Below are 26026 nucleotides of genomic sequence, written 5' to 3' on the forward strand. Positions count from 1 at the left end.
AGGACAGTCACTGTCAAAAGAAGTCCATGGGGCCATTCAGACTACCTTTTGTACCGAACTGTAAACCGGATTAAAAGTTGGAAGTTCCCATTGGCACCGGTTTAAATAATCAGAATTAGGGTCTTTCACACTCGATCCAGGGCAAATCCCCCTTGGAGCGGATTGTTTCCCATGTCTTTTAGGAAAACCCGTTTCTTCCCTGCTGGCAGCAAATGTGAACTTGGCCCCGGTCATGATTGGGTCAAGTTCAGGGGAGGGATTTAAGACAGAGGGAGGGCAGAGGGCAGAACATGCCTCCCCTCTCGCAGGCAGCTTTCTCTCTCTCTCTCTCTCTCTCTCTCTCTCTCGCTCTCGCTCTCTCTTGTATTTTTATTTTTGACAGATTATGCAAATGCTTTTTCTACAGGTTGATACATGTTGATAGAATGTGTCTACATTTCCCTTTCATTTGCTTGCTGCCGACACGGCAGGTCACTTTGCAAGTGGCTTTTTTAAAATTATTTTTTTGTGTGTGTGACAGAATATGCGAATGCTACAATGCAAATGTTACAAATACAGTATTTCCCTTTCAATTTGGCAAATTGATACAATGTGTGAACGCTTGAGCTACATGTGTGTATGTAAGGAGAGATGGCATGCTGGGGTGGCAATCAGAGGGAAAGCAGATGCAGAGATGGCATTCAGGTGGCCTCCCCTGAAAGTGACAATTATTATTATTATTATTATTATTATTATTATTATTATTATGACAGATTATGCGAATGCTTTGGGCTGGAAGAGAATGGCAGAAAATCCCAGGATGGGGTCGTTTTAGGGTTGCCATAATCTGTAATGACCCAAATACACACAACACACTTGCAGGTTTTTAAATTTGACAAGTTGACAGAATATGAGCACACTGCTACCAGTTGTTTTTTTTTTAAAGGAGGGGGGAAGCACCCATTCGGTTGGCCAATGGCTGTAGGATATGTCACCTTTGATGAAAGCAGAAGTGAATTTGATTGACAACAAAGGAGCCTCCATTTTAAAGCGGTACTGCAAATGTGAACTTCAGAGGGGCAAATTACCCTAATCAAGGTAACTGGGCTGATTCGGTATGGGGGCAACCGGATCTACCCAGTTCTATCCAGTGCAAATGGGCTAATGAGAATGTGGCCCATATAGAAGGGATTCAAAACTCCTCCAACTAAGCAATCACTTCCTGCATCTTCATTAGGACATCAGCAGTGAAAATACTGAAACAGGAAACCAGCAACAAGAAACATTGCATGCCAAGGAAGGATTTAATGTATCTGCCAACCATAAAAAGCAGAAAGGAAAGGTGCTGGTGGTTGGGGGCTCGTTGCTCAAGAGTATAGAAGCACCTGTGTGCCAGCCTGACAAGATGAATCGGGGAGGGTGCTGTCTTCCTGGCAGGTGTCCAAGATGTGATTTGACAATTTTCCAAGGCTCATCAAGACCTTAGATCAGTACCATTTTCTTCTTATTCATATAGGCACCAGTGACATTGCCAATCATAGCTTTCAGCAGATCACCTCAGGCTATGAAGTTTTGGTATTATGTTTCAGTGCATACCTTCCTGATACATAATCAAAACTATGAGGAATATTAATGAAAGTCAGGATGACTTGACAGGTGTTTTTGGAGCTCATGGGATCCAAGAAAGCTAAAAGACAGAACTGTTGGGGTCACTTGACCACTAAGAACACAAGGACAAACAGTCGGGGTAAGACATAAGATCACTCTACCAGCTTATTTTGCATTTACAATGGGAAAAAGACAGCAATAAGAAGAAATCTGTCAAAAATGACAGAAGATAGAGTCAATTGTACCCCAATGGGAAATTCTTTCCCATACTCCCTCTTCCTAACCTCAAATAAAAAGGGATGTTTCAGGTTTTATCAGTGACTAACAGCTAGGTGCAAGATATGCAGTGGCTTAGTGGTTAAGATGATAGTTCTGAAGGTCAGAAGATTGGCAGTTCGAGGCCCAAGTTGCCAACCTTGCAATTCAAAAGCATGCAAATGCAAGTAGATAAATAGGTAGCGCTTCGATGGGAAGGTAAACAGCCTTCTGTCCAGTCATGCTGACCATATGACCACCAGAGTCATCTTCAGGCAATGCTGAGTGTTTGGCTTAGTAACTGAGATGAGCACTGCCCACTACAGTCGGTTATGACTAGGCATTCACGTCAAGGGAAAACATTTACCTTTAACACCTAAATGCAAATAACTGTTAGGTCATCCATTCCCAGGTCCTAGGATAACATCAAAGATGCTTTTAAACCCTTTGTGAGTCCACAAACATATGCTTTGATTCTGGGGTATAAATGCTTCTCTAATCTGAACTACCATGGTTCACTTTCTCTTTGAAGTGTGCCCTCAGCTATGGCTGAGTATCCAGCATCTTTTAGCTTTTTCGCTTCTCTTCACAATATTCCTTCTTCTGCTGCTGAGACTTCATTATTTCTTTTTCCTAAGTTCACTTTCTGGGCACTTTCTCTCTCTACCACAAGCCGAGGGAACTGAAATTCCCATCTTTTCTCTTTGTCCTCTTTTTCCTTCAAGACCGATCTGCAGCTAGCCTTGAGTCTCTATGCAATATTTTCTGGAATATTTGCTACTTCCAAGATTAATTTCTTACAGTATGTCTTTGGTTGCTAGGTGAAGGCGTTTTTCCTTTTTAACTTTTTTCTTCAACATCTTTCTTTGTGGATGCCTCCTTGTTTGAATAGGCTGTGTTTTCCACAGATATCTCTCTCTGCTAAGTGGTCATTATTCTTCCATTAACCCCTTAATTGCCTCTGTCCAAATTTTCCACATCTCTCTCTAGTGGTCTTCAATGAATATTGTGAGCATGGCTATGCTCTGGTGTGTGTGTGTTTGTGCATTTTAGCACACTTCTGAATTTAAAAAAAGCAACAACCTCCTAGTTATATTAAACTGACGTTCTTTGTAATTTGTCTCTGTAAAAACTGGCTTAAAAGATCCTTAGTAAAAGTTATCCTTCTCTTACCTTTTCCCCCCAACATCTTCCCCCCAACATTTTAAAGATATACTGTCATTGCTAGTAGGGTTTCTCAAGTTCCCACCTCTGTGAGTAACATTGGGCAGGAAGCTGAAGGGTTTTAAGACACACATGTTATTCATGCCAATTTTCCTAGTGAAGGGCAGAGGGGACTACATGGGGATAGATATGGTGTAGATAGGAGAGATTTGGCTTGAGACCATGGTCTTTATTTCTTAGACAAGGACTACTGGTTACAGATGGGTTGCACCTCATGACTGTCTTTGGCAGTAGCAAGTCCAATCAACAGAACTTTAAATTGAATCCTTATTGGGTTGGAGATGATCACTCAGACATCAACCCAAAAACAAGCTCTAAATACAAGGATGGAAATTCTAGTGGAGAAGCTGAGGAAGAAAATGTGACCCCACAGTAATACTGCCAGTAAATTAATAGGTGGGAACAAACAAGGCTTCAGATGTCTATGCACCAGTTCACAGAATTTGTGAAACAAAAAAACAAAAAAAAAGAGCTTGAAACCCTAGTGCAGGAAAGTAAACATGACTTTAGAGGTGTAACAGAGACCTGATGAGAGAACTCCCATGTTTAGAATATAACAACTGAAGAATATTCAGAAATAATATATATGGTAGAAAAGGAGGAGTTGCATTGCATGGCAAAGACAAACCCACTTGTTCAGAAATCCATGAGAACAGAGTGAACCAGCTGAAATCATCTGGGTAAAACTAAGCAACATTGTGGCAGAAGAGGTGAGCTGCCAAAATACTGGAGAAGAGCAAACATTGCCCTTCTCTTCAAAAAGGTCAAAAAATATGACCCAGGAAATTATAGACCAGTCAGTCTGACAATACTGAGGAAATATTGGAACAGATTATAAAGCAGTCTGTTGGCAAGTATCTAGTTAACAATGTGGCAGGAACCAACTTGAGTCTGTTAAAAACAAAACCTGCCAAAATAATTTTGTATCTTTTTTTGTTCAGGCCACAAGTTTAGTAGATGGTGGGAATACTGTAGATGTAGTTCTAAGGGGCTGTCAAAATCAAGATGGATTGTTCTCTGCAGGACCAGGTTTAGTGGTTTTAAATTACAGGAGGGCAGATTTTGATTGAACATTAGAAGGAACTTCTTGGCAATAAGAGCAATTTGACAGTGGAATCAATTACCTAGAGAGGCAGTGGGATCTCTTTCTCTGGACATCTTTAAAAAGAGACTAGACAATTCACTGCCTGCTGGGGATGCTCTAGATGGATTTTCTGCATTAAGCAGGGAGTTGAACACAATGGCCTGTGGGGCCCCTTCAAGCTCTATGGTTCTGTGCTGCAGCCTCTCCTTTATTTATACAAATGTATACAAATCCTTTGTATTTGTATTTTTTATTTATTTTATCAGATGTAATCCCGCCTCGATCCGCAGGGAGAGGCGGGTAATATAAATAAAGCATTTATTATTATTTGTTATTAATAATATTTATTATTCACTGGTAATTTTTGCCATCTTGACCACAACTTGAAATTGTGTGTGGTTTGGGAGCAGTGGTTAAGGGAGTGAAAAGAAAGGGTGTTTTTTCTGCAGAAGGAATCTACCTACAGAAAGAGCATGGAATCCACTTTGTATGGCAAATGTAAAGTGCCAATTATATAATTATGATAATCAGCATGTTTCCAGTTGTCAACTCTTCTTTGGGACAGTCTGTTATAGTATAGCATCAGGATGCAATACAGTTGTTTTATTCTAGTTCATACAAAATAAAACATTTGGCCTGACTTTTTTTAAAAAAACAAGGCATCTATAAACACAATTCTTCCTAGATGAGAGAAAGTAACAATTAAAAAATAAAGAATTCACAATATACAGTATATAGTTTTAATTGCCTCCCCTAAGCAAACCTTCTGATATATATTTTTAAATATTTACTTCAGATGGAAGATGCAATATATATGTAAAAGTGGTTGAATATCAAGGGTTTCTGTTCTGCAGTCTTTTGGCATAATAAAATTTGGAGGCTCACAGCTTCGCAATATCGCATCACTATCTTGCACACCTACAAGATTAGAGAAATTTAATATTCTGACTGGTAGTGTTTCTTCATAGATCACCCTTAAGTGAATGATTTCAGTACTTTTTTTGGTATTTTTTTGTTCCTGCTGTATCAAACACCAGAAAGGTAATTTTCTACAATGAATTATTCATATTCTGTGCTATTGTGACATTTGATATATTCTAAAATATTTAGAGAGCCATTTAATTCACTAATGATAAGTGAACGGATTCTAAAAATGATAAGCTCCCTCAGAGACTTTAATAGCTTATACTAATGTCTGCTTTTCTTACATATAATGGGGAAAAGCTCAGAATAATTGGAACACAGTCCTGCTATCAGCCATATGACACAGACAGGACAGTTAGATGTTTTACCTTGAATAAATGTTCATTACAAAGAAATAAAACGAAATAACTGAAATGACAATAATTTTATACTTCCTGAACACCACACAGATGGCAAAATATCAATGTTTGTCCGGTCATAGCCCATTAGGCAATCACCTCTGGTAGCAGATTTTAGGTGTCATGAAAGGGCAGCAAAATGTTAAATATTTATTTTGTTATCACTGTTTTGTTGTGTTTTTTTAATGACAGGTAGAGATGGTGGCTTGTGTTACTATCTTCCACAGAAGCCAAAATAATTTGGCTGGCTTTAATTAAGGTGTACCTTGACTTCAGAGATAATGTGGTGTTGTGGCTTCAGCACTGGACTATGAGTAGAAATAATGCATTTTGGCATTGCTTTAACTGCTATGGCTCCCTCCTAGAGAGTCCTAGGATCTGTAGTTTGTGAGGCACCAGTGCTCTTTGGCACCTTGTAAAACTACAAATCCCAGGAGTCCAGAGGATGGAGCTACAGCACTTAAAATGATGTTAAACTGCATTATTATAAACTGCATTATCTACAAACAGTGCAGATGCACCCTATAGCTCTGGAGACTAGTGTTCAAATGCCTGCTGAACCATGTAAACCCACTGGATGATCTTGAGCAAGTTACACCCTCTCTGCCTCAGAGGAAAGCAAGGATAGCCCACCGCCAAACAAATCTTGCCAAGAAATCCCTGTCTTGGGGTTGCCATGCATTGAAAATGACTTGAAGGCACACAACCCAAACTTCAGTGGATGTTGAGCAGGGGAGGCATTTCCTAATCCATGTCAGGCAGCAAAATATCTTGAGTGGACTTTATACCTCTGCCAGTAACAAATTTAAATGGGTGTGTATGTATGTTTACCTCCCTTATTGACCATAGATGAATTTTGCTATCATTGAAGAGCAGTAAAAAGTGATTTCTGTGTGCTGGAGCCAACATTTCAACCCAGCAAATCCTGGCTCCACTACAGCACTGATCCTCAACCTATACAGCTGACAGGAACGTATCCTCCATTTATGACTCTTCTGTTTCCTTGGGGCATCCAGCCTTCTCACAGTTTTCAAATTGGCGAATTTCAATTGCAGGATACTTGATAGTTTTGTAAGACCATAGTTTTGTATATGAGAGCTGTGGAGCAGAGTTAAAAGGGATGCCCAGTGTTATAGAAAAACTAGTCCCTCCTTCAGAAAAAAAGCCATTTCATCTCAAACAATTATGTAGGTGAAAACAGAATGCATTACACTACTTGGGGTGTAAAAGGATTAGTAAGAAAAAGGAGCAAATGAGCTGGAAGAAGGCTTCAGGAGCTAGAAAATTTTGCACAGATGAAAAGGTAAACCTAGCAGTAAAAATATACAATAGCTTGACTCAGGACATTTTCTGAGATAAATGTGGATGTTAAAGGTACATTATTACAAATGTCTATTGCATAGCAGTAACCTGCCAACTACAGTCATTCCTTGTCATCCCACATTCCTCAAAATGGTATGTGGGCCCATCCCACGTCCTGATCTCTCATTGCAATGGTGGTAACCTTTTGCCCATCCTTTTCTGCTGCTATAAATTTGGAAGGCCAACATGCTACCACAACCAAAGCCAGTCCTCTGAACATCCGTTGCTATCAGTGAAGGCTGCAAACCATGGGATCCATTATTTGACGATGAGCCAATACCTGCCCCACTCCAGAGCAGCCAAGAAATTGAACTCAAGACAGAAGTTTGCACATAGAAGCAGACTCGATGCCCAGTGGTTGTAGAGTCACTAGGTGTGGTCACAAGACTGTCTTAGAATAAATTCATTTACATTTGCTTATGTAGATGAGCAGTTATCATTCACTCTTTAGAAATGCAGCAATGCAGAAGATGATACTGCATTGTGACAAAAGGCAAAAACACAAAACCACCCCAGCCCTTAATGGTTATGCAGTTACACACTGTATTGTCACAACATGCAAAACATCCCTCCTTCCACAGCACATAAGTATGCATGTACACATGCTCCACTCTTCCCAGCAGCCATTTTACTATTGCTCATATAGAGAGATCTGTCCAGCTGTTAACTGCTTTTGGATAGCATTTCTAATAGTTTTTCACAACACCTGGAAAAAGTACTACAATCTTTGCTGGACTATAATCCTTGGAATTGCCCCCTCCCCATCCTACTGCCACCCATTACCATGCTGGGAAATTTGAGGAGTTACAGTTTGGGAAAGTTACTTTTTCAAGTTCCGATTTTACATATTGAATGCTATCTTTTACATGAGTTAAAAAGATGAGTTAAGGGTCATTTCACTAGAATTCCAAATTAAGAAACCCACCAGCCTACCTTTCAGTTGTACTTGCTCAAATTTACATTAAAGAAATGTTTTGCAGCCATGAGGGAACTCCTCTCCAGTTTATGTGTTGGGAACCACAATCGTTCACATTACAAAACAACAGCGATATTTAGTGGCAGCTCATAAGAAGCTCATCGTTCTAAGCCTGAAGTGTAACAATATATGGGCCTGACTGATAAAATATTCATACTGATTTGTCATCAGGAATAACATGGTTTGCTGAATGTTTTTGCAGTGAACAGGTAACTCTGCAGAAGTGCTCACGAGAGAGTAGGAAAATAATCTGGACTAAAACACAACCTGCCACAACCTAGATGCCAATTTTGCCCGCTTATCTATTCAAGAAGTGTCATCACAGGATCTAATGACATTATTCACAATATTAGGGACTTTCATTTGTTCGTCCTCCAATGTGATTTATGCCATATTATATCAGCAATGCCATTCAACATTCTACATTGGGCAAATAGGCTGGTCCCTATGCAAGAGGAAAAATGGATGTAAATCACACTTTATAACTGAGAATACACAAAAACCTGTTGCAGAATACTTCAATCTTCCAGGGTATTTCCATCTCGTATCTCAGGACAGTAGCCCTTGAATAAAAAAGACTACAAAGAGAAACAACAGAACTCGAATATATCTACAAACTACAGTACAACAACAGAGGGTTGAACAGAGGCAATGGTTTCCTGGCATACTACACACATTATAACATTAGCTAACACAAACACACCAGCCTCATGGAGGCTCTCTTGACCAGCTCATCACATCATCTTTTTAGAGCCCACACTACATCCCAATAGTCATTTGTTTGATTATCCACTAACCTTGACTTTAGGTAATATCCTCCCACCTGCCTTGTTCCCCAACAATCACAATTAAAACTGAACTTGTCACCTCATCTGCACACCCACAGGGTGTTCCCAGGAACATTTCTCACACAAATATTGCTGGATAAGTCTGTCCCTGGGCTTTCCACTCCACCACATGCATCTGAGTAAGTAGGCTCAAGTCTATAAAAGCTACCAATTATTCTCTTTCAGTTAGTCTCAAAGTTGCTGCAAGATTCCTTTGCGTACTAATTTCCAGACTAATACGGTTACGACTTTGAAATGTTTATCACAGGTTTTTACAAAGACTTTTGGGAAATGTAATTTTATGAAGATGTTGAAATTCTCCTCATAGAACTACAACTGTTTCTAGTTCTATATTGTTCTTGTGTGCCTTCAAGTAATTGCTGAGTTATGGTGAACAAGTATTAGCCAAAATTATCCAAAACTATCAAATATGTGGGCACCCATTTAAGGAAATGTGCTCAGGGATACAAATATTCCAGTAAATCATAGTTTATATTAACCAAGGTTAAATGTATTTCACTCACTGAAGCCAATTACGTAAGGCATTTCCTGAAATTCTATTACGTATCAAAGCTGTTTTTTTCTGAAGAAATTCTGAGAATATTGCTGTATTGATCTATTCATAGTTTCATATTGCTTTTCTAGAGATATGCCTATAGTATAATATCTGAGCAACCTTGCCCTATTATACACACTTGCATGGAGGTCTGTGCATATGTATTTGACTTCAAGTCACCTGTTGATTTATGGTGACCCATGAATTTCACTGGATTTTCAGCATGAAATACTCAGAGGTGTTTTTGCCCGTTCCTTTCTCTGAAATAGAACCTACAGAACCTGGTATTTGTTGGCAGCCTCCCATTCAAGTACTAACCAGAGCTGACCCTGCTTAGCTTCCAATATAAGACAAGATCTGGTGCCTTTAGCATATTAAGACCCTTTGCAGAGTGATAGACCTGTTTTAATATGTCTGTTTCCAGAGGCTTATAGTACTGTGTGGTTTGTTAAGGTCTTTGGGGAGTTGAGCCTAAAGTTCTGCTGAGGCTAGGTTTGCTAGGTATCCCTTGTAAGGAATTTTTTCCTATTTGAGGGTTGGAAAGCTTTATCTCATGGAGAGCATGACAGACTAGAAATACTGATTTTTGAAATAAAACATTAAACATTTTCATATACAAACTATCATAGGTTGAAAGTAGGCTGAAAGCAGGTCATTTTGCATGAGCCTGGCATATTCATTTTTGCAGGCACCCATTTTATTACATGTTGTTGTTCACTGCCCTCAGATCAGCCCCAACTCATGGCAACCCTGTGGATGAAACATCTCCAAGATCCAGTATCCTCCACTGCTCCACTTAGATCCTATAGATTCAGGCCTGTGGCCTCTCTGGCATGTGGTCTTCCTCTCCTTCTACTGCCTTCCACCTTCCGTAGCAATATTGCCTTTTCTAGCTAGTTGTGCCTTCTCAAGATGTGGCCAAAGTACAATAGCTTTAGATTCATCAACCTGGCATCCAGAGAGAGTTCAGGTTTAATCTGTTCAAGGACCCATTTATTTGTCTTTTTGGCTGTCCATGGTCCCCTCAGCACTCTTCTCCAGCACCATGTCTTAAATGAGTTGATTTTCTTTCTGTTGGGTTTCTTCACTGTCCAGTTCTCACTTATTTACAATAATCCTTTTCTCAAACAAATCTGGTTACCTCCCCAATTAACATAGCCAGTGTCAGGGCAGCAGAACCAAACTCCATTTTATCCCTGCAGTCGTTAGTACGATCAAGTGGGATTTGACATATGATGACCCTATAAATAAGAGACCTGCAAGAGCCCCGCTCATCAACAGTGAGGTCTTGCAAAGTCAGGGTCATGCTTTCCTTGATTAAATGGAACACAGATTTAGCTGAAAAACTTGGAATGGTAGTAGATAGCAAGAAAAGAAATGTACTTGCTGAAAGAATAGGACATGTCATCTAAAAGGGTTTCCTGTTAAGACCATTAAGCTAATGTTCCCAAATTACATAATTGTATTCTGTTTTCATAATAAAGAATCCTGACTAAAGAAAGAAGAATTAATAGAGATGGGGAAGAAATTTAGTAGTATTCCCTATAGTAGTGTTTTGCTAGCTAAAAACCCCTTGAAGTGACTGGGACATTAAGCAGCCAATCAATGGGTGCAATTCTACAGTCCAGATCCGTTAAACTCAGTGAGAATCTTGCCATGGAGCTTAATGGGAGATAGCAGTGAGAAGAGTGGAAAGCCAATATCAAGGGGCACAAATGAGTTAAGTTTGGTTCTCATTGGTTAGGACTTGTCATAAGCAGCTAAGTTCTGAAAAGAAACGGCAGGGAAAGAAGAGCATCAGTTTTTCAACCTTCACTTCCGCTCATACTGTGCTATGTTTCAGGCTAACAGAACAGCAACAGAGAATTCTTACTCCTCCTCTTTTATTACTATTTTTAAAGCAAATATTCACCAGTGCTCCATTATATGGCACTGATTGCTGGTTCATTTTTCCAGCTGCAAAAGCAGCTGGAAGTCTCTCCTGCCAAGATCCTGGCTTTCATAAATTTCATTTGTGATGTCCCTGCTGTTTTTACAGCACTGTGCTGATTGCCAGCCCTTCTTTCCAAGAGATTCCTAATCTCACTGGAGCTAAGTCAGTAGATACAGGCAATTCTTTCACTCTTCTTGCTTGCAGTCAAAACTGTCAGCAGCATCGTTCCTTCCAGGGCTGTATCTCTGTCTTCCTTTTCAAGGAGTTAAGCATTTTCTTTTCTTAGTTTATTTGGAATGCAGTTGCATTTATATTTCAACATCCTCCCTGAACATAATTTCTTTTTTTAACAAAATGAACCCGCATTCAATCATATTTGTTGGAATGTTATGTATTGTACCATCACACAACATAATGCCAGGAAATGAAAATCCTGGCAAGGCTGGTAGCAACCTGAATGTTTATTATTTGGATCTCATAAAGATTCCTATTCATTTGGTGCCACTAATGTAGCCCCATATTATGCACCTCTATAGAACAGCATCCTTAGCGGTCTCATACCTTCCAACTGTCCCAATTTGTCAGTCCCAATTAATCCTCCATCATTCTATTTTTTCTCTTTCCTCCTCCTACATTTCCCCTTTGTCCTCAGCTTACTTCAGTTATTGCAAACTGAGGCTGCTGCCACACTGTAGAACTTAATGCAGTTTGACACCACTTTAACTGTCATGACTTCATCCTATGGAATCCTTGAAGGTACACAACAACAAAAACTCCCTTGGAGAAATGTTGCTGGATGCTAAACTTGGTTGTAATATTTGTGAAGATACTGAGGACTTTGTCTTTAGTGTCCTCATGGAAGTATGAGTCCCTCTTCCAGTTGTCCTGGTATATGTTTCTGAGAAGATGACAGAGGCTGCTGCCACACTGTAGAATTAATGCAGTTTGACACTGCTTTAATTGTCATGGGACCATCCTATGGAAACCTGAGATTTGCAGTTTGTTGTGGCAGCAGTGGTTTCACTGGGGGGTTCAGGGGGTGCGGCCCACACCAGGTGGCACCCTAAAAGGGGGGGTGACACCACTGCTCCTCAAATAGCTATGTTTTGGCAGAAACGGGCTGTAGGATTCACCTGCTTCCCTTTTAAATGCTTTAAGAGATGGTTGGAGTAGGACTAAGCTCAGTGGAAGCATAAATGAGAACCCCCAGGATTTTTTAAAATTAAAATTTCATATTTCAAAATTGTAAAAAAAATTTAAAATATTTTAATTAATTTTTAAATTCTTTTTAAATTTTCTTTTAAAACATCACATTTTGCCAAATCTTCACTATGTATATGTAAATGCATTTAGGTTGTGCATATAATGCTGTAATTTGAAAGTATAATTTTAATTTTGCTAGTTGTTTACATCACAACTATTGCCATTACGTTCAGTGAAATAGGGGAATTACAATTTAATAATAATAATAATAATAATAATAATAATAATTTTTATTTATAGACCGCTATTCCGCAATGATCATAGTGGTGTACAGTAAAATTGCAATTTACAAGTAACATTAGTACAAAAGACATTACTAAGGATTCTGTAGCATGTTGTATAAGGGGCATGACATCATGAGTTACCACACCAGGTGATGCCAACCCTAATGATGCCACTGTGTTGCACCAGAGCTCTCAGACAGAGAAGGCTAAATATCTCTAAAATTCCATATCACTGAGCGATGGCAGTTAAAGCGATGCTAAACTTCATTAACTCTGCAGTGTAGATACAGCCTGAGTTCAAAGTGGGAAAGTAGTTTGCACCAGCTAAATCAGCACGGGGAGATGAGAGGATTAAATCTTGCCTTCCTAGTAGGCTCAGGCTAAAACAAACTACTACAACCTCTCCTAGCTTATCTGTTCTCCCTCATTTATAACTTTTGACATCTTGACCACACACTGATGTTGCTTGGTCACACGTGACCCAGTTTTGATCTATGAAATGGAGGGCAGTTTGAGTTACCCCATTGGTGTAGCTATATCAGAACCAATTTGAAATAGACTTTTAGTAAGCAGGAAATCCAAATGGACAAGGGTCAATGGTTTTCAGCTGGCTTTGAAGGTTTACTCGTAATAAAACGAGTCTATTTTAACATGTAATTTGTTTTATTATTGTAGTAATTTAATTCTGTTTTAATATATTATTTTTGTATACTTTTAATTGTACTGTTTTTTAATACTGTAAGCTATCCTGAATCCCAGTCCTGGGAGAAGGGCTGGATATGAATAAATATAACAACAACAACATTATGAGGGGGAACTTGTGCTGATAACAATCATTTTAAAAACTTGCAGGTGTCATTCACATCATTTTGTCTCGTAATGTGAAACTTTTTTGCCTGTAAACAATAATGCAGCTATTTTCCTATCCATAAACAATAGACATTAGCTTTTACAATAGCTGCCATCTCAGAAATGCCCAGAGTTGTACAGATTTTTTAAAATCTAAATGATATAACTGCAATAAAAATAACCAACCAAAGGAGCTTATTAAAAGAAATGTAAGGATCACATAGATTTTGTTTAAATCACGTAACAAATCTTTTGTGATTGTCCTCTAGTCTTGTCTCATAACAAAGCCATTAGTACAAGAGTGCCCAGTGTGTAATGTATCAAGTGACAGTTTACATTAAGCTTTGTCTATTTGAAGGAAAAGGAAACAGAGAACGTATCTAACAGTTCTTTTTACACCACTTCTCAGACTGTACAAAGGTGCAAACTTCACGTGTTATTACTGCTAAAGAAAATATTGCAAAGCTCAAATGGAAAAGACTTACCTTGCTTAAGAATAGAGCATAATTCATCAATAACCATTCATCTCTTTAGATTGGTTGTAGATGGGAAGATTTGTTTAAGTGCAATGACAACTAAAACAGGCTTGCTTGCGGTTTTATTTATTTATTTATTTATTTATTTTCCGCCTTTTCCCAGGGGAATCAAGGCAGATTACAACAATTATAACAATAAAACATCAAGAATAAAATTACAATTAAAAAGAACAACCCCATATCCCAACCTCCCCCCCACCCATAAAATCATTAAGCAAAACCATAAAAGGAAATTGAACAATAGAATAAATTAAAAGAACATTCCAGTTAGGAATTCGCTAAAATTACAGGTAGATTTGGGTGAGAGAAATGTCTTCTTCTTGTGGGGAAAACAGGATGAATTATATCAATGAGGGAAGGCTAACTGAAAAAGGCTAATCTGGAAAGGCCAGCTGGAAGAGATTTGTCTTAACGGCCTTTTTAAAGGCTTCTAGGATGGTAATGTGACGGATCTCATCCGGCAGATCATTACAGAGTCTAGGAGCGGCAGATGAAAAGGTGCTCTGGGTCACCGTGGACAGTCTGGTCTTCTTGGGTTGCAGCAGGTTCTTCCCAAGAAACCTAAGTGTGCAGGATGGATTATGTGGAAGAAGGTGCTCCTCCATGTAGTCTGGACTCAGGCCATGTAAGGCTTTAAAGGTTATAACCAACACCTTGCCCAGAAACAAATAGGCAGCCAGTGGAGAGATTTTAGAACGGGTGTAACGTGGTTGGCTATAGATGTGCCCACAACTAACCTGGCTGCCATGTTCTGTACCAGTTGAAGTTTCCAAACTTGGCACAAGGGTAGCCCCATGTAGAACGCATTGCAGAAGTTGAGCCGAGAGGTTACCAGTGCATGTACTACTGACTCTAGATCACCCGATACCAGGAAGCTGATAACAGGCACTCCTGACTGTCGCATCTATCTAAGCTGTCAACTGAAGAGATGAGTCAAGGAGTACCCCCAAGCTGCAAATACAGTCTTTCAGGGGAAGTGTGATCCCGTCCAGCACTGGTGGGCGTATCTCCATTCCCGGGTTAGGGGTCCCTATAGCAAGTACATCCGTCTTATCTGGATTCAGCTTGAGTCGATTTTTCCTCATCCAGCCCATTACTGCCCTAAGACAGTCATTCAGAGGAGAGATGCCTTCTTTAGTCACTGCAGCAGTTGAAAACATAGAGAAACATATCTGGGTGTCATCAGCGTACTGATAACACCCTGCCCCATGTCTCCAGATGATCTTGCCCAGCAGTTTCATGTAAATGTTGAAAAGCATGGGAGACAGATGGCACCCTGAGGGACGCCAGATCTTAGCTCTCTTTTAGAAGAGAAATTGTCTGGAATCTGCCTGAGAGATAGGAACAGAACCACTGCAAGGCAGTGCCTCCAATTCCCAATTCTCCCTGGCGTTCCAGAAGGATACCATGGTCAATAGTATCAAAGGCCGCTGAAAGGTCCAAGAGCACCAGTAGGGTCACAATTCCCCTGTTAGTACCCAGATGGAGATCGTTGACTAAGGCGACCATGGCAGTCTCAACTCCTTATCCTGTTGTAAATCCGATTTGAAATGGATCTAGAAAATCCATTTCTTCCAAGACTGCTTGGACATGGCTGCTGCATCTTTATTTTATTTATTTCTAAAGTGAATCTTCCCCATTGCTAGCATTTCAGGATTCATTAACTACTCTTTACATTGTTGTTGTTGTTGTTGTTGTTGTTGTTGTCTTCTAGTAGTTTCTGACTTATGGTGACCCAAAGGTAGGGTGACCCAAGGGATTTTCTTGACAGTTTGCTTCAGAGGGGGTTTGCCATTGCCATCCTCTGAGGCTGAGAGTGTGACTTCCCCAAGGTCACCCAGTGGGCTTCCATGGCTCAGCAGGGATTTAAACCCTGGTCTCCAGAGTCATAGTCCAACACTGAAACCAGTAAACCATGCAAGCTGCTTACATTATACGGACCCCAACACCTGAATCAGGGTTTTTCACAATGCCTGGAGCCAATTTGGGGTTTCTGCCCCTTGTCCCATATTAAAAAGATTCAAGGGCATTACAAGAGGGGTGCAGTGAGTACAGGTTGCACCAAATGACACTTAAGGGGAGGTGACACTATTGCTTCCAAAAACATCTGGGGGTTTTCTTAGCAGAAATGGGCTTTGGCGTTCACCTATGGAGTTTATCACACGTAGGAAATCCCGTGCAAATACAGGGGTTTAAACTAAAAAAAACCCCGCAAAACACCTGTTGATTTTCACACTAAGTCATATTAAACTTGTGTTGACCCGAAAGGAAATTGGGCAGAAAGTAGACAAAAGTTACACCTTTTTACATCTGGAAAATCCCAAAAGAAAAATGCACTTTGGCTAACAGTGTGTACCACCCCACTGGGTGACATTGCCCTCTGGGCATGTTAGCCAAAGTGAATTTTTCTGAATTTTGGTGTGTGTGTGTGTGTGTGTGTGTGTTATTCTACATGACTCCAGATGTACCCTATAGATGACCCCAGCACCACCTGGCAATGAAAGGCAGGTCACACCAAGGCCACCGGGAAAAATCCCATCCCAAGGCAGGAAGGCAGTTTGGGAGTTGTAAATGGGATCATCATCACCTCCATAATCAGAAGAATGGGTGATGATTGCCTAGATGTCTCACCTGATGAGATGGCTAAAGACGTAACTCCCTTCCAATTTCCCTTGAATATTACCAGACCAGATTACCTTATCTCATACAATCTAACATCTTTTCCCTGTGGCTAATTTTAGCCCTTAAAAAACCCCTGTAAATCTCCTCTCAGTGTGCTAGTTTGGAGTTCATGGGGACACTTTGTTACTATGCTCTCTGAATTAGTTCTGGCCTGGTCCTTCACCCAATGACCAAGACTCAATGACCCATGCCACCTCAACCAATTGGTTCCTGATGCAAGTCTTGGTTTGTATAAGTATCTCCATTAGTTTTGCCTCCATCTATTGAAACCTCCTCCCTTATTTCCTGAGCCTTGTATGAATGTGTGTGTGTTAGTGACTTGCTGTGTAATACTTTAATTGGAAATGTTCACCTTTGCATCATTTCTTGGATCCATCGGCCCCTTGGTATATAGATGGGAAATGGTTTTGTAGGGTCCTTGTAGCCAACCCCCTCTCAATTTGAGCTAAGTAAAATTCCCCTGCATAGATTTTGGCTACAACACTGAGGGACTAGCACAGCTACTGGGCAAGTGAGAAAGGGCATTTTCCTGCTTGTTCAGCAGCCACACAGGACCCTAAATGGGCCCTCCAAAGGCTGCACCACTGCCGCCATCATTAGCACTGGCTGCTGGGGAACAGCAGTGCTTTCAGAGTCCCATGCCTTGAGGGGCCTGTTTGGCCAGGCATCATGGGGAGGGCATGGCAGTTGCCCACCTCCGCACTGGGTGACACCAACTCTAATAACACCACTGCATAGCCCCACCCTTTTTGTGAGCCCTACAACACACACACACCTCAGTTGTTAAAACAAGGACGGCACTCCTGGAAGAGTGCTTCTTCTCTAAAAACTAAGGTGAAGAACCCAAAACTGCCTTCTTTTTGTTTCTCAAAAAATAAAAATAAAAAAGGAACAATAAGAGATGGCTGACACCAGAAATGAATTGCTGACCATTCTGCTTTTGTTCAAAAAGCGTGAAATGGCCCACAGTGGATGTGGGGTGTTCTGTGGACTCTTTGAAGCTGTCCACTTTGCTTTTGAACATGCTGTAAGAGACAACAGGGACAGCAAAAAATGGAATGTGTGTGGTTAGGCTTGCCATAACCCGGTGGGAGGCATGACTCCCCCACTTTCTAGGGGGCATTCCTGGTCCCATCACGCCCTTTTCAATTCTGCCCAGCTCCTGGCCCTGCTGCATCCCTATATTGTGATGAGCGCAACAGCCAGGGCTGGAGCTGACAGGGGAGGGCTCTGCTGCTCTGCCTTGCCCCTCTTGACCAGCCCTCCCAAGGAGCAGGCTTAGTCAGGCAGGGCAACAAGGCGCCAGGAGGAGGAGCAGGGCCAGGCAGGCAGCAGCAGTGGCCCCCGCCCGTCCAGGCAGACCGCTGGGAGAGGGGAGGAAAGGGCCCTGGCCTCTGGGGCAGCCCGGCCGGCCTGGGGAAGGAAAGGGCCCTTTCCTGGAACCCCTGCGCCCCAGCCCTCCTCCTCCTCCTGCTCTTGCAAGGAAGGGGCTCTGAAGTGCCGGGAGAGCTGCCTCACTAAAGGGGAGGGGCACCTCAGGGACCCAGCCGTCGGAGAGGAAGAGGGGGAAGAGCCTCGGCATTTAGGCTCAAAAGAGGAGGAAGGGGCTGGCACCTGGGAGAGGCAAGAGGGCACCTTCCAGGCCCCCTCTTGGGCCCCAGGCTCCCCCCAGGATCGCCCCCGTCGGACATTGGAAGCCCCCTCCCCAGGCTCCCCAACACCACATCCCTCTCCTTTCTAACCCCTCTCTCTGACTCCCTCTCCCCTGTTACCCCACCTTTAACTGAGGCCTCTCTAACCCCCTTCTATCTACCTCCTTCTCTCCATCTAACCCCCCCTCCCACCCCTCTCTATCTACTCCCCCCTCTCCTAACCCAGTTATCCCCAAACTGTGCTCTTGAAGTAATTTGGACTTCAGCTCCAGAATTCAGACTATTGAGTAACATGTCTGAGGCTTCTGGTGATGGAAGTCCAAAATCTCTTAAGGGCACAGTTTGGGACCACTGCTAACCCCCTTATTTAATAATAATAATATAATAATACTAGGATTTATTTATATACCGCCCCATACTGGGAATCCGGAGCGGTTTGTGAAATTCACAGATAGCCAAACTACACAGGCAAATCAGCTCCTGGCCTGAACAGCAGAGCTCTGCTCCTGAGGGCCACAACAAACTACATTTTCCCAGAATTCCATAGCATAGATCCAGGACAGTTAAAGTACTGTCAGACTGGGTTATTTTTCTGTCGGTTGTACTGTAGTCTGAGAGCCCTGCAGTGAGCGAGAACAACTCTGGTGCTTTAGAATTTAAGCCCATCTAACCCCCCTCTATCTAACTCCCTTATTTAAGTATTTTCTAAGCCCCCTCTAACCCTCTCTATCTTATCCTCTTTATCTAACCCTAACCCCTCTAGGTACCCCATCTAGCCCTCCTTCTTAGCCCCCCTTTCTCAAACCCCCTTATTTAACCCCCCTTCTATCATCTAACCCTATATTTTTTTTTAAAAAAACAGCAATTTTTTCATGTCCTCCATTTTTATAAAAGTGTCCTACATTTGAAAACGTTATCCTACATTTGTCCTACATTTGTCCTACATTTGTCCCGGTTTGGAGGTCCTGACTTATGGCAACTCTATGTGTGGTTAGCCCTTTTATAACTCCTAAAAAACTGCAGATAGACAGACAGCAAGACTGGAACTGTATTTATAGTCCCAAATATAATAAACTCACTGAATTAATGGGACTTACATAAGTTATGACTAGCTTGTCAACAATTGATTTAAAGTGTTTAGTAGCAGTTACCAATAGGATTTGTGCCAACATTGTCAACTCCTGGTGCTAAGCCCACAGAACCCAATATTCACACACATTATTATTATTATTATTATTATTATTATTATTATTATTATTATCTCGCCTCTTCCATTTGGGGATTGAGGTGGGTAACAACAACATTTATGCAATACACAATATAAAAACAATAAAACCCACAAAACTCTGACCCAATCCTCCCTCCCAAACTATAAAATTGACATAATAAAACATGATTAAAATATATATCAATACTACAGTGTTATTCTACAATCCGCGAATGACGAGTGGATATAGTAAGAAGGACGGGTGCAATCGGTTCTGGGCGGTTATCACTTAGGGAAGGCCTGTGTCCACAGTCTAACTCACAAACCTCATCTCACAAACCTGACAGCAGAAGCAACCTAAGCAGTTGATTGGGCTGCATTTTTGGAAACACCAAATAAGCATCATAAAACCTGAGTGGTGCTTCCCAGGAAGTCCTGCTAAATAACTGAGGGTATTTAGAAGATTATCACATTAACTTCGCTGCCAGGATAGACCCAGGATGTAACTTTCTTAAGGTGGATGTTATCGCATTCACCCATCACCAGGCAGTATCCAGCCCGTACACAACCCGGGCTTCTCTTGCAGCTTTTCAAGATCAGGATTTTCCCATTCTTGAAAAGATGTGGGACAAACCCGGAGTAGCCCAGGTTGCATACAGGCTGCAATTATCTCCTAAAATATACTTCCTTGGATTATATAGTGCAGCCCCTCTAAAAAAGGATTATGTCTCTAGCCAGCAATACCATTTTGTTTGATACTACATTATTTTTCTTGTTATTATGCAGTGTGTGGTGGTTATCTCTTGGAATGACACAGTCTCTTCCTTTTTAAAAAAAAACTTATTTGTATTTAGGGGGCTGTTATCATTTGCATCTCCTTTCATTTCACAGCGGCACATCCTTTACCCCTTGTAGAAATGGCCTCATTTACTAGCAAGTACAGCATTTTAAGTTTTATTCTAGATCAACAGTTCTTTAGTTTTGGTCCTCCAGTGTTTTGGGTTTCAATTCCCAGGACCCCAGCCAGCATAACTACTGGTTAGGGATTCTGGGAGCTGAATTCTAAAAAATCAAGAGGACCAAAGTGCTGAGAGCCTTATCACATCATATTGTAGTGCTTCAGATTTCTTCCCACAGGAGATGGTTGTAAAAGCGCATCTTTTTTCTACCTGGAAAAATCCATTCAACAAAAACACGATTTTACAACCATCTCCAAGAGGAAGAGAGCTGAAGCAGTATAATGCCACACAGTAAGCCATGGAGAAAGGTGCTACTCTCCAGCTCCATTTCCATTTTGTTTTCTTGTGCAATAAGGCTCTGAGTCTTATCTTACTGCCAGGGTTGAATTAAGTTTCAGCTGTCAGTTTATTTGGCTTCCTCAAACAGAATTGAACATTTTTGTTCTATGCTTCAGACAGCAAAATGTGAGGGGTCAGCCCTGGGAAGTCATGCCAGGAAGGGCAGGAGTTAAAAAAAAACTACCAGAGGATTCCACAGACTATTCACAAAAAAGGAATTTGTTTTTAAGAATTTATTTTGGTATAAACATCCACTGGTTGTGAAATGGAAGAACATTGTGTGAACCACAGCACATAGTTGCTACCTGCCTTTATCTCAGACAGGGTGCTTTGTCAAGTACATAGGCATCTCCTCCTGGACAGGAACTTAGATCTTTTACACCAGATGAACAACTTTGCCTAGCCATATAAAAATGTGCTAATCTCAACTCCATTTTGCTTTGCAAGAATGAAGTTCACTTTAGCGCAACAGCCCCAACTGTCATGTTGTTTGGCTGAGTTAATGTCTTCCAGTAGATACTGATTTAGCCTTCTTCTGTTAATGAGCCTTTACCCACCCACCCACCACAACCTCAGGCACACAGATTTTAAAGCACTGGAAGTAATCCTGTTGTAAGCAGAATGTTAGTGCTGTGTTCTTTACAGAATGTTCCCTGATCAAAACAAAAGTGCTGATTGCTTGGTCCTCAGGCATAGTGCCCATTGTGTTTAATGCCAGGGGCATGTGCAGAACTGGTGGCCAACTGAGCAAGAACAACACATTTTACAGTGTGCACTGTACAATGTGCTCAAGAAGAAAGCAAATCAGATTTCTTCTGTCTATGAGTGTTTGGACACAGATGGTAATAGGAACCCAGAACATGAAAGTACAGATGAGATAAAAAGGGAGAGGCCATTTCCACAAACACCTATGCAATCCATGAAATATATCCCATACCCTTTAATTATTTTTCAAAGAGAACAGCTACAGACAGATGCAAACATATTTGGCCATTCATCATGAAAGGAAAAAGAGTTGCATGGCACCACTGTGTACTGAACCACTTTGGCCATGTGAAGTCTTCACAAAGCCAATTAAGAAGAGCAAAAGCATTTCTTTCACTTTGAGTTAGCTTGATGAGAGTCTCTAAGTTTTGCCAGGATAATACCAGTACAATTCCATTAGCAAGGCAGAGATCTAAAATGAAGCAGGAATGTGAAATTGTGTTCTTGGAATAGCCATTTTGGGAGAACTATAAAACTAGTTCTTGGAAGAGCCATTAAAATGAAACAAGAAATCCAGAAAATGTAACCAAAAAACCCACAAATATAGCTAAAAATATTCTATTCGCAAAGTTCTTACAGAAAACCTGAACCTGCAGTCCTGCCTGCATTAAGGTGGCTTAGCTCTTACTGTCTCATTAACTTCTGAATTTCCCATCCTTACTAAATATCAGTTGATATATATTTTTTAAAATCCATCTGAGCATTTCCTAAGAGAGCCTATGAAGGAAATCAGTTTGTCACATAACTGCAATAATAAAGCTGAAGAGCAGGAGTATTACCTAGAAATGAGATCAACTCAAATGTTTCAAAAATGATACATCTTGTAACTAAGGGCATTTTGCTCAGGTTGGAGGAGCAGCTTTATCATTGATTTGCCATTACTCTACAGAGACTTCGAAGCATGAGGAGGAGAGAACTGATCATTTCAGGATCTGCCTCTAAGGAATGCTAGAAAAATGAATGGTGATTCTACCTCTTTGAATCTCAAATTCTGTCACACAAATTCAGGCCTTTCACCAGTGAGAACAGAAAGAGACAGATCTTGGAATTAATGCTAAGAAATGTTGCCACACTACTATCTTAAATAAAACATACAAGACAGAGAATCCAATGTATTAGATTCACATCCCATGTAAGATGTGAATTCTACAACCTGTGTAGTCTCCACTCAAAATAGGATTGCTTCCATTCTTTCAGCCCAGCTTATTTATGCTGACTTCAGTGAATGAAGAAACCTCTGAATGAGAAACCTCTAAAACACCCTGTCAGATCCTGCAAACTCAGAACTGTGGCTTCCTTGATTGAATCAATCCACCTGTAATGTGGAGTTTCCTCTTTTCCTACTGCCTTTCACTTTACTGGGCATTATGATCCTCCCTTTTAGTTTTCACTATTACCAATTAAGTGTGGATAGGATAGCAATGTTTTAATAATGAAAGGTGACTCTCTTTGCAAATTCTAGTTTGCAGACTCCCCCAACTCCTATGCATTCATTTGGGTTGCCATTAAGATTTGGTGCCTGAAGGACATCCCTACTCTCATCACATTGTGTCCCTGAATCAAGACGTCAGGACGGAATAGCACTTTTTGGAAAGGCCAAACCCTCTGTAGCTTCCATCCTTTCCAAATGTCAGACAATTTTAAAAACACACACACAATTCTGTCTTACCCAGTCTGATTTGCTTCAGGACTTGCAGCATTCTTAACTAGGGCTGCAATAATCAAGAAAAGAGAGAAAGAGAGAGAGAAAGAGAGAGAGAGAAATGATGAAAAACCAAGAACGTGAATGCCTTCAAGTCAAGACATCTGAGACATTCTGGCATTGCTCCAACTGTCTGTCCAGCCCAACAGCTGTTGATGGACGCAGTGCACCCTACCCCACCCCAGATACATTACACTTCCATTCATATCTAAGGCAGAGCCTAGCAGGGGAAAATATATGGATGATTTTAGGAAATAATGCTTCCTACCTGCCATAGTTCATGTTGGCCAAATGCTGCACTAAGCGAAGAAGTACTGTCTCATCCAAGCAACAAACCTAGAACAGATAAAGATTTAATAATTAACAAGAACCTGAGGAGGAACTTGAGTGTGTGGTGCAGTTAAGAATGGGAGAAACATAAAACTAAAAAGAAGAAGAAATTCCAGTTCCATTGTGCAGGAGCTTCAGAAAGACTTCCCGTGATCATGATTACATGGTTCACAGATTGATCCCATGCAAAGGGACATTCTCCCAAGGAACTGTGTAGAGGCTTACAGCATTAAATGACCCAACTGCATGAGGAAAATAATATTGGGATGTGAGTGAGAAGAGGTAGAGACTGAATCTTGTAGCATTTTTTAAAATTTTTATTTATATCTTAGTTTTCTCCTAAATGTGACTCAAAGTGGTTTACAGTATGAATTAAAATAGAGCAACTAAACAACATAGAGCATAAAAATTTAAAAAGCATTAAATGACATATCCAATTAAAACACTACTTTTAAGATATTAACTTAAAAACTCTTGAAATGCATATTGCATACTAGAAAATAGCACAACTATTTGCATATCTTTCAGTTAAGACTGAAGGCTGAAGCAGAGAGAGGGCAAATTGAAGTACCCCCAGAGGGAATTAACAGCCACTGAGAAGGCTGTTTCCCATGTCCTCAACAGACAAGGCTGGGAGGACATTGGCTTGGAGAGAAATGGCTCCCTTGGAGCAGTGGTTGGTGTCACCTGGTGCGGTAACTCATGGTGTCACCCCCCCTCCATTGACCTCCTCCCAGTTCACACTGTACAGAATCCTTAGTAATGGGTGTTTTTTTTTGGTTTTGGTTTTTTTGCATTGATGCTACTTGTAAATTCTAATTCCCATATACCACTGAGTGTAATACTAATAGTTGTGACATAAACAACTAGCAAATTTAAAATTACAGTGTGACCTTGTTATCTACTGAGGTTTGGTTCCAGGATTCCCCGTGGATAACAAAATCTGTGGATGCTCAAATGTCATTAAATATAATGGCACAGCAAAATGGTGTCTTTTATATCAAAAGGCAAAATGAAGGTTTGCTTTTTGGAATTTTTACTTGTTTGGAATATTTCCAAGCCGTAGATGCTTGAATCCATGGATAAAAAATGTGTGGATAAGGAGGGCCAACTATATACCTTCAAATTACAACATTAGTCCTCTCTCTAGCTGCATCTGCACTGCAGAAGTAATACAGTTGGACACCGTTTTAACTGCCATGGCTCATTGCTACGGAATTCTGGGATTTGTAGTTTTGTGAAATTTAGCCTTCTCTGTCAGAGTGCTCTGTTGTCATAACAAACTACAAATCTGAGGATTCCATAGCACTGAGCTATGGCAATTAAAGCAGTGTTAAATTGCATTATTTCTGCAGTTTCAGCCTCTCTTTCTCTCTCTCTGTCATGCACACACACAGAGTGATAGTGGATGCTTGCCAATTAGAAACTTGTTTTATTTTTTATAACCTAGATCATTTTGACAGTTTCAGTTTTACACTCTCTCTTTTTAAAAAAAAAAAAAAGATTCTATTTCACTCGTCACTCTTCTTTACATTGATTAGTAGCTAATGTCCTTCCAGAATTACATCTTGTGTTACTGAAGCCAAACCATTTTGCTTCCTGATTTATTGATATGGGGTTGTGAAAGTGCCATGCTGTCAGATCAAACCTGCCCTTTTCTACTATTTAGAAAGTGCTTCTATTTCATCTCTGCTGCCAGGAGCATCTAAATGTGCTGTAGAATATTACTCCAGTGGCTTCCACTATCCAAAACTGAATGAGCTGAAAGTAACTTTGTGGTATTCCTTTTTGTTCAAAAATTGCCTTTTTTTAAAGTGCAAGGTAAAAAACCTGTGATTCAGTGCTGCCTTTAATACAAAAACATATATTTTCTTTTTCCTCCCCACAATTTGTCCACACTATCGTTTAATCCTATCAACTGCAGTAATTTTGTGATATTGTTAATGATGTCACATTTGAAGTGATGATTTTGCACATAAACACAGAACTAAAATCAAGTGCATTACCTTAGCAAATTTGACTCTATGGCTATGTGGACAAATTAGATTAAAAGCTAAGGTAGAAAAAAATAAGAAAAATGGCAACTGTAAGCAGTGGGCATGGAGCAAAAGAGTGCTGAACCATATCAAAAGAGGATCAAAACAAAAATGGACAGCCCTTCATAGGTTGTTGAACTGCAGCTGCAGGTCCCATCAGCTCCAACCAACATTGCAAATGGTGAGGGATTATGGGAATTTCTAAGCGCCATATGTTACGCCAACCCTTTCCTCTGCATCAGTGGGCATTTTAACACAAGCAGTTTTCAGACAAACTGTTTTTCAAAACAGTTCTTCCTGCAATCTTTTTAATGCAAGCATATAACCTACATTAACCAGATGCCTCTTAGCTACTT

General features: G+C 40.6%; 1 protein-coding gene across 1 annotated transcript in view; it reads right to left on the reverse strand.

Moving 5' to 3' along the window:
- The window catches only part of MYO3B (myosin IIIB), a 392885-nt gene extending 369264 nt beyond the window's left edge, over window positions 1-23621 (reverse strand). Inside the window, exons 1-2 of the mRNA XM_042446679.1 lie at window positions 23573-23621; window positions 23272-23314 (exon numbers count right to left, since the gene is read on the reverse strand). Of these exons, the coding sequence (XP_042302613.1) occupies window positions 23272-23314; window positions 23573-23579 (50 nt within the window). The 5' untranslated portion in view covers window positions 23580-23621. The remainder of the gene's footprint in view (window positions 1-23271; window positions 23315-23572) is intronic.
- Between the last annotated feature and the right edge of the window lie 2405 nt (window positions 23622-26026).

This window comes from Sceloporus undulatus, chromosome 1, assembly GCF_019175285.1.
Source record: "Sceloporus undulatus isolate JIND9_A2432 ecotype Alabama chromosome 1, SceUnd_v1.1, whole genome shotgun sequence".
Classification (NCBI taxonomy): Eukaryota; Metazoa; Chordata; class Lepidosauria; order Squamata; family Phrynosomatidae; genus Sceloporus; species Sceloporus undulatus.